This window comes from Triturus cristatus, chromosome 9 (genome assembly GCF_964204655.1).
Source record: "Triturus cristatus chromosome 9, aTriCri1.1, whole genome shotgun sequence".
Lineage (NCBI taxonomy): Eukaryota > Metazoa > Chordata > Amphibia > Caudata > Salamandridae > Triturus > Triturus cristatus.
Window position 1 is genome coordinate 574,697,678 of NC_140592.1, and position 14,421 is coordinate 574,712,098.

At 44.8% G+C, this 14,421-nt stretch overlaps 1 protein-coding gene across 1 annotated transcript in view; it reads left to right on the forward strand.

The window, feature by feature from the left end:
* Nucleotides 1–12,418, forward strand: part of MYPOP (Myb related transcription factor, partner of profilin) — a 136,689-nt gene extending 124,271 nt beyond the window's left edge. The window contains exon 3 of the mRNA XM_085625596.1: nucleotides 7,833–12,418. Within this exon, the coding sequence (XP_085481722.1) occupies nucleotides 7,833–8,620 (788 nt within the window). The 3' untranslated portion in view covers nucleotides 8,621–12,418. The remainder of the gene's footprint in view (nucleotides 1–7,832) is intronic.
* Nucleotides 12,419–14,421: the final 2,003 nt, after the last annotated feature.

Below are 14,421 nucleotides of genomic sequence, written 5' to 3' on the forward strand. Positions count from 1 at the left end.
ACTGGATTGGCTGTTTCGTCAAGTCATGTGTTTTGATTTACCGAATCCGTACATACCGATTCGGTATTTACCGATTCGGTAAATACCACCTCGGTATTTACCGATTCGGTGAATTCCGATTCGTATTTACCGACTGTTACCGAATCGGTAACTGTTACCGAATTTTTACCTACATATAACTTACCGATTCTAATTTACCGATTCGGTACGGCTCGGTATTTAAGAACCGGTAAAATTTATTTACCTACATGAGGCCCTTAGAGAGGTGTGAGCTTTCTGAATCTGGTTTTCAACAGCCACACTGAGCAGTGATCAGGAAAGAGATAAAAGGCCTCACTTAAAGGGAGGGTTCCCTTTCACCTTCACAACTGCATTTCAACCCTTCAGCCCCATCATTCAACAAATGGCACTGTACAAGAAGACTAATCAGCAGTTCCTTTCAGCAAAAATGCCCAATTGAAAGGAGGCTTGTCTCTTCTGTCACCAGTTCACTGTCTAGGTCCCTTCTCTCCAGCCTCACAAATGTCAGAAATACCCTTCTGCTGTCTGGGGAAAAAAAAATACTCACTTTCCACCTTGCGTTCCTGAACATACCATGGCCCTCCAAAATGGAACTCACAGATTTTTATTTCTTTGGCTCACTCATACACAATGCATGTACCATACAGCCAGATGTTCGGCCATAAAGTGGTACTTTGCACAAGTGGGCAAGTAGACCTCCACTCCACTGACATAGGTAAAAAGGTCTGGTCACAACTATAGATTCACAAAATACAGGACACTGCCACCACTGCTCTAAATGCAAGCAAATGAAAGTATGCTTGGTACACCACTTTAGGTCATAGGACATGACATACCCAGGACCTCACTCTTATCAAGGGGCAGATACAGTTGGGCTTTAAAGAGGATATTCACATTCTAACACACCCTTTAAAGCATCACAGTGGCATCAATCATGTATGCAGAGAACAAATTAGAAAAACATATATAGGTCTTCTGTTGTGTTGTTTCACCCCAAAACTATTGCCTGCATAAATATAAATTTTCATTGTGCCTGGTCAAATATTAAATCTTCAACAGCAATCAGTAGGCAACATTCTGATGGATACATCTGCCAGTGGATTCCTCACCTTGTGAATATCCCCTGCGCCAGCAACATTTGGAACTTTTGTAGCTCTCCACACCGACGAGGACGACGTCACAGAAGCGCGGCTCCGCTGACGTCACTGGATCCATAAGAGGACCTCGTCGGCCTGATGACGTCAATTCCCTTTTTTCCGCGCCGTCGACGCTAACGGTTTTCTGGGACTCTCCGTAGCTTTTGCTAGTTACTTTGTGTTTCTGCTGGTGTTTCTGCTTTCTTCTTGCTTCTTTTTCAAGATGTCGACGAAGAAGTCAGGATTCAAGCCGTGTAGAGAGTGTGGTAGACACATGTCCATTACGGATCCACACGAGGATTGTGATAGAGCCTTTACTTCCATTTAATGATGCCATCACTGAGCCAATCATGGAGGTATGGCGTAAGCCCTTTCGGCTCCAGCGGTTTCTAAGTCTGTCACTAGGAGGTACAGGGCGGCTCCAGGAGATCCGGACTTTCTTACTTCCCATCCTTCTCCTGAAAGTCTGGTGGTTCAGGCGGCCTGCTCAAAGAAGTTTTCTGGGGCTTTTCCACAGGTTCCTAGTAACAAGGATTCTAAAAAGTTCGATCAATCGGCCAAGAAGTGTTCTCCTCGGCGAGTATGGCCTTAAAGTCAACAAATGCCACCTGTCTTTTGGGCCGGTATATCCACGCTCTCATGGTTTTTGCTAAACAGCTGGCTCCTAAGTTATCTGAGGAGGACAGGCAGAATTTTAATGAAGTCCTGTCGGACACTGAGGCGGCTACGCGTCAGGTTATCCAGAGTGGCCTGGACACTGCGGACTCTGTTGCTAGGATCATGGGCTCCTCGGTCGCCACAAGGAGGAGTGCTTGGCTCAAATCTTCAGAATTCTCCCCTGATGTGCAAGCAATGCTTCTGGACCTGCCTTTTGATGGTTCTGGGCTTTTTGGGAAAAAGGCGGAGCGGCCTTGGAAAGGTTCAAGGACAGCAAAGCCATGGCCAAGTCTCTGGGCCTGCAGGCACAGCCTAGAGGTTCCTCTTATAGGAGATACAGAGGCTTTGGGAGGTCGTCCTTTCGGACCTACAGGCAGCCTCAGCAGCAGCAGACACAGCAGCAGCAAAATACCCTGTATAAGAGCTACAGGGGCAGGAACAGGGGTCGTGCTCGAGGTCGTCAGCTCTCCTCCTCCTCCTCCCTCCCACCACTGCAAAGCAGCCCTAGATCCACCATTCTGGATCATGTTGGTCCTGTGGGGGGTCGGCTTACCCATTTTCTACAAGATTGGGAATCACTACAGACCTTTGGGTTCTAAATCTTGTAGAAAATGGGTATGCTCCCTCCGAATTACCCTCCTTGCCAAGGTGCTTGCTCGGAGGAACACCTTCTTCTCCTGCAGGAGGAAGTCCTTACATTACTAAAAAAGGTGCGATAGAAGTGGTTCCAGAGCAGGAAAGGGGTCAAGAATGCTACTCCTGGTATTTCCTGATTCCGAAGAAGGATGGCAGGCTACATCCAATCCTGGACCTCAGAGTCTTGAATTTTTACCTGAAACAGGAGAAATTCAAGATGCTGACCCTTGCGCAGGTTCTTCAAGCGTTGCAGCAAGGAGACTGGATGGTGTCGATCGACTTGCAGGATGCGTATTTCCACATCCCAATCCTGAAGTCGCACAGGAAGGATCTCCGTTTTACGGTTGGGTCGCAACACTACCAGTTTGCCGTCCTCCCGTTTGATCTTACTACCGAACCTCGAGTCTTCACGAAGGTGATGGCAGTGGTGGCTGCTCATCTCAGGAGGTCGGGGATTCCAGTTTTTCCATACCTGGACGACTGGCTTCTGAAAGCGAAGTCCCCGGAGATGGTGCAGAATCATCTGCAGGTAACATCTCAGTTGTTATTCGACTTGGGTTTTTCAGTCAATGTGCCCAAATCTCACCTGGTGCCCTCTCAACGCAACCTGTTCATAGGGGCGGTACTGGACACTACTGTGTGTCGAGCATTTCCTCCTCCTCAAAGAATTCTCGACATTTAGGAGATGATCCCTTTATTCCAAAATGGAGCAGTTGTTCCAGTTCTGAAGGTCCTTCGTCTGCTCGGTCTGTTCGCCTCTTGCATTCTGTTGGTCGACTATGCACGCTGGCTTATGAGGGTGCTCCAGTGGTGCCTCCGCAGGCAGTGGTATCAGCACAAAGGAGATCTCAGGGAGTCGATCAGGATCTCCAGAGAAGCTGCAGCGGATCTATCTTGGTGGAGCGTGGAGGGCAATCTTTCTCAAGGAAAGCCCTTTCATCTACCTCCATCGGTGGCCACAGTGATAACGGATGGATCCACTTTAGGGTGGGGTGCGCATTTGGGGGATCTGGAAATCAAAGGTCTTTGGTCTCCAGAGGAAAGGTTGCTTCACATCAACTTTCTGGAATTGCCGGCGATTCGTTTGACGCTCAAGGCCTTCCTCCCTTCCCTTCGCGGTCAAGTCGGTTCAAGTCCTGACGGACAACACTACCGCGATGTGGTATGTCAACAAGCAGGGAGGAGTAGTGTCGTTTCGTCTCTGCAGGGAGGCGTTACGGCTTTGGTCCTGGGTTCAGGATCATTTGATTTGCTTGATGGCAAATCATCTGGCCGGGGTGCTAAACGTTTCTTGTGGACAGTCTCAGTCGGCAGTTCTCCGCCGACCACGAGTGGAGGCTTCATCCGGAGGTGGTTCGTCACGTCTTTCGGACGTGGGGAACTCCTCGGATGGACCTGTTTGCCACCCGTGAGAACGCGCATTGCCCGTCATTCTGCAGTCTCCAGTTTCCGATGCAGGGGGCGTTGGGGGACGCGTTTCAGTTGAGTTGGGGCTCACAACTCCTTTACGCGTTTCCTCCCATATCTTTGATTCCTCGGGTTCTGAGGAAGATTCGCCAAGACCGGGCCCAAGTTATTTTGGTCACCCCGGATTGGCCAAGAAGGGTGTGGTACATAGATCTCCTCTCGTGCCCTCCGCTCCGTCTCCCTCTGAGGGCAGACCTCCTCTCGCAGTCGGAGGGGCAGGTTCTACACCCCCACCTCCAGAGCTTACACCTTCATGCCTGGAGATTGAACGGGGCAACCTGAATTCCTTCTCTCTCCTGCCTGATGTGGTGGATGTTATTTTATCGTTCAGGCGACACTCCACCAAGTCCATTTACTCCTACAGGTGGTCTAAGTTTGTAAAATGGTGTGGGTAGAGATCCATTGACCCTTTAAAGGCCCATCTTTCCAATGTGCTTCAGTTTGCTCTTTCCTTGGCTCAGCAGGGCGGTGCTGTGGCCACGGTTAAGGGCTATCTATCGGCCTTATCGGCTTTTCTGTGTCTTCCAGATCAGCCGTCTTTATTTAAATCTCCTATTGTTTTAAGATTTATCAAAGGCCTTACTAATAGGTTCCCACCTACTCCTTTTGTAATGCCACAGTGAGACCTTAATCTGGTCTTATCTTTCTTGATGGGGTCCCCTTTTGAGCCCCTTCATAGTTGCCCTTTGAGGCTGTTGTCTTTTAAGACGGTCTTTCTTGTAGCCATAACCTCGGCAAGGATGGTGAGTGAGCTTCAATCACTTAGTTCAAAACCCCCGTTTTTATCCTTGCATGCTGAAAGGATGGTGCTCAGGACCAGGGCTGCTTTCCTACCTAAGGTAGTTACTCCCTTTCATCTGGGGCAGTCTATTACTCTCCCTGTTTTTTATCCACCTCCTCATCCCTCCAAGGAGGAGGAAAGACTTCATCGTCTGGACCCAAAAAGAGCTGAGAGTTTTTACCTGGACAGAACGAAAGACTTTCGTGTGGACGATCAGCTCTTCGTGGGCTATGTTGGACATTCTAAAGGAAAAGCTGTGCACAAGCGCACTCTGTCCAGATGGATCATCCTGACCATCAAGATCTGCTACGCCCTTGCTGGTAAGGTTCCTCCTGAGGGTATTAGAGCTCATTCAACTAGAGCTAGGTCTTCTACCTCTGCTTTGGCCAGGGGTGTTCCTGTGGCAGACATTTGTAAAGCCGCGACTTGGGCCTCCCTTCATACCTTCGCAAAGCATTATTGCTTAGACTCTGAGATGAGGAGGGAGGACCACTTTGCGCGCTCTGTCTTGCATGACTTTTTGGTATAGGAAGGTGGACACCCTCCTCCGGGAGTGGGACTGCTGTGGGAATCTATTCACAAGGTGAGGAATCCACTGGCAGATGTATCTATCAGAAGAACAAGTTACTTACTTTCGGTAACGCTTTTTCTGGTGGATAAAGTATCTGCCTGTCGATTCCTCACTGGCCCACCCGCCTCCCCGTTGTCCACCTTTGTATACCTTAAAGGATGCCTTGTTTGACATGTTGTTTTATCTGGTACACTTTTAGGAAATGCTTTCTTTCCTTAGCTTTCCTTTTTTATGTATGTACTATGTATATTTGTTCGAATGTTGTATACTGTGTATACTTTGAATCTGTTGTCGATCCACCTGTTCGCCTCGGAGGCACGGAAAAAATGGGTGAAACTGACGTCATCACGCCGACGTGGCTCTCTTATGGCTCCGGTGACGTCATACGGAGTCGCGAGCGGAGCCGAAGCATTACGACGTCCACGTCGGCGTAGAGAGCTGGGGAAAAAAAGTTCAGTGGAATGCTGGTGCAGGGAATATTCACAAGGTGAGGAATCCACAGGCAGATACTGTATCCACCAGAAAAAGCGTTACCGAAGGTTAGTAACTTGTTCATTATGTATTGTGTATACTGTATATATATTGTTGTCAGTCCATCTGTGTGCCCCCAAGGCACAGAAAAAAGGGCGGCACTGAAGTCATCACGCCGGTGAGGTCCTCTTATGGATCCAGTGAGATCAGCGGAGCCGCGTGCGAAGCCGTGCTTCTGTGACGTCGGCGTGGAGAGCTACAAAAGTTTCAGAATGTTGCTGGCGCAGGGGATATTCAGAAGGTGAGGAATCCACAGGCAGATACTGTATCCAACAGAGAAAGCATTACCGAAGGTAAGTAACTCGTTCTTTCAGCCTCTTGTATACCAAGCTTGCTCAAGACCATCACAAGGACTCTGTTTCACCTCCCCTCCCCCTTGACTGCTCAACACAGATTTGTGTTTCGTAAGAAATGTAATAGGGACTGTAGACTTAAGCAACATACACTATGATATGTTGGCGGGCCTACAAGACTGTAGGCCAAGTCATCTTTAGACTAGGTGGAGGCAATCACCGTATTTCTGGCTGGCCTTAAAGGACTATCACTGTTGCAAACTTAAATAGCATTTATTTTTAGTACAATTTAAAGGCATTTTAGCAATTAATCCTTCATTAATATATCCACAGGGGAATTTTACATGGTTAGCCCAGCACAACATTGAAACCAAATGGGTAAGTGTTCAGCATCACTTTCTGAGTGAATCCAAGACTTAATGATGATTTGACACCATTTCTTGCCTCCACTCTTCCATCAGCAAAATCGAACTTCCACTCCGTCCTTAGAACTCAAATTATCCTAGCCGAAACAGGCAGCCTGTAAATGGTGTACATTTGCACTGTAGATACAAAGAACAGTAAAAACCTTACTAATTTTGACCTATAAACTGTAACTGATCAATCAGTTTTGGGAGTGTTTTCTGGAAGAAGTGATTGCTTTGTTTTGTCTGGTTGTGCTGGCTAATCCAACAAGAGGCACCTTTACACTCACCTGTGATGGTGTGATAAAATTCAAGCATATTTGTAGACAACAAAAGGGTAATGTATTCACAGAAACTAACAGTGTCAGCCAATGTCAATTGGCAAATAATGTCATTCAATATGCTAGACAAAAACAAAGAAACGTATTAGCATTCTGCATCTCTCGGGCAAAGTGTTACATTTTAGGAATTAATTTAATCTCAACCGTTAACAAAAAAAATGCTTTTGACGGAAAATCTAGGTTTGTATTGTTCCTTCTAGCATACCTCAACTGCCTTCTCGAATGCAGACATTTTCTGGCTAGAAATGTGGTTGGAAAACTAGGAGCAGTAATTTAGGCTACAGTCGTATGAAACTTCACTTGCATTGAAGTAGTGCTGTATATGGCTAAATTATCCTTTGTAGCTGCATTAATGTCTAAGGACTCGTTGAGAATGAAGTCAGGGCTTTTCCTAAGAGGGGATATGCTAGTTCTTAGGATGATATTAGTGTAAAAAGGAAGCATACAAAAAAGTGATGGATGGAATGCTTGAATTAATCTCAGCCACTGGTAATTACTTGGTAATTACCAGCACATATTAATATTTTGCACACCATGCAACCTCAGTTTGGACCCAGCCATTTCCAAATTAGTCTTGACCCTGCTCCAATGGTAAGAGTCCAGCTCGAACTGCTAGGCCAGGTCCTCCCTGAATGGAAACAACCCAAGACCAGATTTGCCCTTGTTAGGGCTCATCATTCAGGTATACCTTGGTTTCAGTGCCTTAGTGTGTGCAGGACCTACAGCTGGGCATGCCTGTCCCACATAGTCTGTCATACTGAAGTGTACAAAAAAAGTAATGAATTGAATGCTTAAATTAATCTCGTCCATTGGTAATTACTTTCTGGAACTAGAATTGTTCCATGGGAAAGGGCAAACTACGACTGTAATTATTGTTTATTTTTATTATGGTTTCAAAGTCTAATTAGTTGCATGATAATGGCTTCTTCTAAGATTGGTCTAATAAAGAGATTATCATTTTTGACCTTTTTTCTTATATTTCCAATTTTCCCAGGTCTTCCAGCAGTAGGCAGAGTGTCTTCAGTTCCTGAAACGTCTACAAACGCATCATGCTGTGACATGGATGGGGGTCTACTGCAGCTTAAACAGCGTGACTCTCCATCTCCACAGCTCGAGACAGAACCTGAGATCCAGATTATTCAGATTCCACAACTAACTCACTCTCCAGCAGTTTCTGCTAATTGCCCTCTGCCAGGCCATTCACCCACACAGAACACAAGAGAATACTCACCTAGACCTGGACCCTCAATGACTCCTCCTCTCCGACGACGCAGACCACGCCTGGAGTTACCTCTGACCTCTGATCCATCCCTAGAGTTCCTGCAGGCTCAAAGGGAGACAACTGAAGCCATTCGGGACTTGGCCTACACCATCCGGCAGAGCATTGACAAACTGACCAATGTGGTGGCCACTGTACTCCCACTCTTCCAGCACGCTGGCGACCTGGGAGATTCTGATCTCCTGCACCAGTCTTCCCACTGCAGTCTTCCAGGAGGCATAGTCTCCGCACATTCAGATCCTTCCACAACTGAGGTCATTGGAGTCCCCACTGCTACCACCTCCTCAGAAGCCTTTTCCACAAAGGTGGAGGCTTCGCCAGATCATCAAGAGGTGGAGACTCACCAGAGCAGAGGAATGCCTGCTGCCTATGACCTGCCGGAGGCCAGCAATGAGATCAGGCCTGAGGAAATCATAAGAGTACCTATCTCACCCCCATTAAAGAGGAGGAGAGGTGGCTACACATCTACCCGTAAACGCAGGGGTCGGTGGAGGCACTTATGACTGTTCAGAAGACAAGGCAGAGAAAAATGCATCATTTTTCTAATAGTCAACACAAGCCAACTTGAGTGCTTCCAAGTCTGCAGCAAAATGTTCGAGACCATTTTTGCCTGTACTCTTTCTTTCTGAAATCCTTTTATCGGCAACCCTGCTTTTCTTTCTGTTTGTCTGCACAGTTTATGAATTCTTTACACTTCTCTAGTACATTCCTGTTTTGTCTATCCATTTCCTCTCATTCTTCCTCTAAACATTATTCCATTACATTGTGAAAGTAAATAGGATGTACCTGCCTGTAGGTGGTGGCCATATCTACATCATAAACAGTTAGAAATGTAAGTTTTGAGTTTTCGCTGGCTGGGACAGGCAGGTGAGGTTCAGTGTGAGCTTTGGGGAATATATGGGGGAGAAGGAACAAATGCACATATGAATACCCAGTGGCAGTTTGACTCGCAGCCCAGCTAGGCAAAATCAAACAAAAATTCGGCAGCCTTTTATCTTCACGTGAACTGTCGGAATCAGCAGAAGATTATGGTTTCAGTAAACATTTAGAACATTTTCCAAGAAAATGCTGTAGTGGTGGGTGTTGGAAGTACATGAAGCCATATATGCAAACTTGAAGCAGATTCTCTCACAGACAGCCAATGCAGCGATTTTTAGGCTCAGCGGTTGAGGGTTTAGCCCACTGACAGATTGCCTCATTCTCGACCACCTGCATTCTGTGTACATAGAAGTCCAAACATCTGGCCTAAAACATGTTTCAAATGTGCAATAATAAAATTTAGTGAGACATCCACAGCAAACCCCTTAAGAAAATAGCAACTGAAGTAGATTCTTTACAAAAGGCATCTGCCAGAAAACATTCTTTTGTAGCACAAATCTTATTAGCTTCTCCTGTTGTGCATAATTCTACCAGCTAGTGCTTAAACTCGAAGTATCAACTTTTTGTTTTCTCAAAACCAAAAATGGGTATTGACCGGACTCAACACCCAGTATGCCTTCCTGCCATCAGGGTAAGAAGCACACATGGCATTTGGAACAAAACCTAAACATAGCATCATGAGATATGTGGCATTGAGAACACTTGCATCCAAAAACTGAAACTGATCAGGCCTGATACAAAGCTTGTGCATCTTTTCTGTGTAAGAGTTTTAAAATGCATCTGGCTGCTTACTCTGGCCTTCGCTGGGATCTGTCACTTGTGTCTGATCAAGGTTTCCACTCCAGGGTCGAGCAGTTGGATGATGAATAAGCAACCTTTGAAGGTTACCTAAATAGGAAAATGCAATTACCTATTCCTCTGGCATGTTAACCATAAAGTAGTCTAACCCCTCAAGAATCTTAAGTCTTGAGTCATTATGGCACATCAACTCCGATTTTTTGGCACCATTCATGCTAGCCTAAGCCAGCCAAGAACATATGCTTTGTGCCTGTATTATCCAAGAACTAGCCCTATAGATTCGACCTGGTGACCATAGAACTCCACGAAAGAAGAAATAGAAGAGAATATTTCAAATAGTGCCCAGTTCAGGGACCTTGGTGGTTTGGTTCTTGAAACCTTTGAATTTGGCATTTTGAATTTATTATCCTAGTGTTTAAGAAGATTCCACTCACCACTCTTAAAAAGATACCATTATTACTAGGCCAGGGCTTAGCATATGTAGCTGTAAATGTACATTTAGCGGCTTCAGCAGCTGACGTGTAGAAGGACAGCTTTCTGTACTGAAAACACCAGTTATGAAGTCCTTCCTAGAATAATGTAATAGATCGGCTCTCCAATGAGATGGCTATTACAGCTTTGGGATCTGTAGATAATACTGACTCAGTCAAAATCACCATGTTTGAGGTGAGGCAAAATTCCCAGTAAAGTAGCTCACATTGAAGATAACCTTTACTTGATTTAAATTACAACCATCAAACAGGTAAGGAAGCTATGAGCATGCAAAATAGAATAGCTTCTCACGATCCCCGTGTCTTTCTCAGAACTCACTTGTATTCTTATCAGAGGATATTTCTCTATTACGTCAGCCGAAACACTAAATTGCCAAAATCAATTTGTACGCTTAGCCACAAACTGAGCATTGACTACATACATTAGGTGCTTGGACACCACTAGCGTATTTGTATTCACAAAATGAGAATCCAGAAGCATAAATCAACTTGTTTTAGCTTTTGCATAGCAACACATGGATACTGCTATTCATTGCTAGGTGGATAGTGGACTGTATTCATACTTGCTACTTGGCTAATAATTTAAAGTTGTACAAGTGGCATACAAAATGAGAGGAAGCTGTAACAAAACCTTTTATTCATAATATATAGTGAGAAGACGTGCGGCAAACAGTTTTCTCAAATGATATTTACACTTCTCATTATACACAGTGCCAGTCAAAATTGCAATCTGAAAATGTCGTTAGAGAGTTTTGTTCAGTTAAGAAAGAAGCAAACCTAATTATGCCCAGAAAGCTCCAGCTAGTTAGTGTGATATGCATTTTTCTAAAAGAAGTACTTCCAAGAAAGACTTCTTTCTCCGCATTGACACCGTTGCCTTTTTCCGTAAACTGGAACACATCCTCATCCAGAAAGGAAGCATAAACAATGGCCACAAATACTTTGAGAACCCTTTGAGTCTTTGCCAGCCATGAGGGCACGGTCTGTTAGTTTGCAGGAGAATTTCAGAATTAGACTATTGTCATTAGTGAGGGAAATTGAGAGTGGACAGACATTTTCTAATAACATAAGCCAATGCTACAGAAGAGGATTTTCTGGGGTAAGTGACGCTTTTGATTTGATGTCTGTTTTCCGTCACAGAGACCCTGCACTTAATCATTCTTTTTTTACCAGAAGTCCCAGCCTGTTGAGAGTCAAATTTCATAACAGTATCAAACAGTGCTACTCTCCTTTCATTTCCTTTACAACCTCCCTGCATTTTAAATCCTATGTACTTTTCTTGTGTTCTACATGTCCAGTTCACATTATTTTTGCCTTAGTGGTCTCTTGCCTCTATTTAACATGTTCTGTTTTGCCAGTTTTTTCATTACCTACCTCCATCAATATTAGATAAATTGTCTGCTTCTTTTTTCTACATATCTTAGTGTTTTCGTTCTGTTTGTTTCCCCTATTTCTTTCTTCCTTTTTGCTGGCAAGTCTCTGCGAACAGATGTTTCCTTTACCTGTTTGCTTCATCTGTCCTTGATCTTTCGTCAGCCGTTCTGTCTCTTCCTTTTCCCTTCTCTCACATAACCCACTGACCAGTCCCATGTACAATCAAGAGAAAGGTTGTTTCATTTACAGTGACAATTGATACAACTGTGGAAATAAGCAATCCCCATATAAAAATGGACTTAGTGGAAGATAATGGGACAGTAGAGCTCTGCAGAATGTGGAAGAAACTAGCAATTTTTTTCTAGGAATCATAGGAACATAAAGAACTTTAATTTTTCAGACGGTATTGTGCACTCAGCAGACGGTCCAGGACATTTACAATGAGTAGAAACTATCAGTGTATGCTCCTACAAAGACATGTACATAAAAAATACTACAAAGACCCTCTACTGGGGATGTATATAACCTCTAATGTACTTTCAATTTAGAAAATTTGGTCACAAAATAAAATTGCAAAACTATGGTAATGTAGCTAACATTTTGTTCACCTTGATGCTGTGGGCGGAATTAGGGTCTTCCAAACTACATGCTTTGGTGAGCTCTGAAGCATGGTCAGATTCTGTCTGGATTATGAATTCTCTGCTCAGCTTTCCTTTAAAGAAAACATTATCTAAAGAAATAAAACAAATCTTCAAAGGCTGAAGATGTGTCTTTGCAATGGGAGGAAGAGATTTTAAAATGTTTTCTTACATGTTAGAGCCATCCAAGACACTCCTTAATAACATTACTGAGCTGGAAAGACTACTTTCCTACTTACTGCTACTCAATGATGCGAGACTGGAAGCTTATTTTGAATTCTGTGTATCAGCTGAAGAATGGCTCAACTGTTAGAGCATTAAGCTTGCAAGTTACATGTAATATGAGGGATAATATTATTGTCAGAACCATTGCCTACTTGTATCAGTAAATTGAGAGATTGCTCTGTTATTAAATTTCTTTACATTCTCTCTGTACATGTATGCTGAGGAATTGGTCTGCTGTTAGATAGTGCAAAATACGTGTATCCAGATTACGAGAATGTCACTGGCAGATTAAAGCAATAGAGGTTTTAGGTTGTTATGCCTCTGTAACAGGCCTAGGAAGTAAGGCCGAAACTTAGGGCTTACTTTGAGAACTGGTGGAGGGTACCAACAACACATAGCACAATTTATTGGCGAGTAATGTTAAGGCTAACTTTACTTACTGTGAAACAAGTAATTTATTACTAAGATCCACATTTGTGAGTAGATAACCAAATACACGAAACTGAAGTGAAGGTGTATTTCGGTAAGATTGGGGAGCTGCTAATTATACATGATGCAATAACACTAAAAAATTGAGTTGTCTCCTCAGATTTGTGAGTTAGGCTGCATCCAGATGTTAGGCTGGCAGATTTGGGCCATTGTAGAGATGGGGTGAGGGCTGGTGTCAGTATGGGCTAGCAGCCTCTTCCAGTCAAACATATGTTCATGTGAAGATTAGCTCTGAACTTGAGCGTAACTTGGTGTCTGGATGTTCTCATATCATGTTGCTTGTTGTCTGATATTCTGAGGTTTCAGAGTTCTTGAGATTGGCATGAAGGCCAGTGCTGTGCCAATGTAAAGAAGGGTTCCTTGGCTCATGGTTATTGTAAACAACAGCTGAAAGATGTTTGGTTTTCAGTCTTGGGGTTTCTTTCAAATGCCACAGAACCTAGGTGAGTAAGAAATACTTATTGATGCTAATTTGATTGACACCAACTTCTTTCATTGCTTTGTACTTTTCATTTCTGATGGATACATCTGCCAGTGGATTCCTCACCTTGTGAATATCCCCTGCGCCAGCATTCCACTGAACTTTTTCCCCCAGCTCTCTACGCCGACGTGGACGACGTCATAATGCATCGGCTCCGCTCGCGACTCCGTATGACGTCACCGGAGCCATAAGAGAGCTACGTCGGCGTGATGACGTCAGTTCCCTTTTTTCCGTGCCGTCGAAGCGCAACATTTTTTCCAGCACTCTCCTGCTACTTTGTAGTCGTTTAGTGAGTAAATTGTCATGTCTTCGACTAGGAAGTCGGGTTTTAAACCCTGTAGGCAATGTGGGGGCCACATGTCAATGACAGACCCCCATGAAGAATGCTTGTGGTGCCTTTCATCCGACCACGACGTGGAAGAATGTTCCAGCTGTAGAAGGATGAATCCCAAGGCCTTGAAAGAAAGGGAGGCGAAGCTCTTCATGGCCAAGGCTAAGAAGGAGAAGAGAGGTAGGAAGAAGGAGAGGTCGAGACCGGAGTCGGCGACTTCGCATTCTTCGAAGTCTAAGAAGCATCATAAGAAGAGGAAGCATTCCTCTCGGCGCCGGTCTTCTAAGAGCAAGGCGTCGAGATCGACTTCGCCTCGATGTCGAAGTAAGTATGTGTCTCCTTCTCCGTCTAAATCTCCAGAGGGATCTCCTTCGCCGAAGCGGACTCCGGCGCGGTCCCTGGCTCCGTCTCCGGCGCAGTCACGGGCGCGGTCGCCGGTTCCAGTGGAGTCTTCGGCTTCGGAGGCCGAGCAAGAGCAAGAGAAAGAGCCTTCTCCAGTGCCGGATGATCCTGCGACGCCTGTTGAGGACACTGCGGCTCCGGTACCAGGTACTCCTCAACCGGATCTAGGATTATTCCCTTTTCCGAAGTTCCCGAC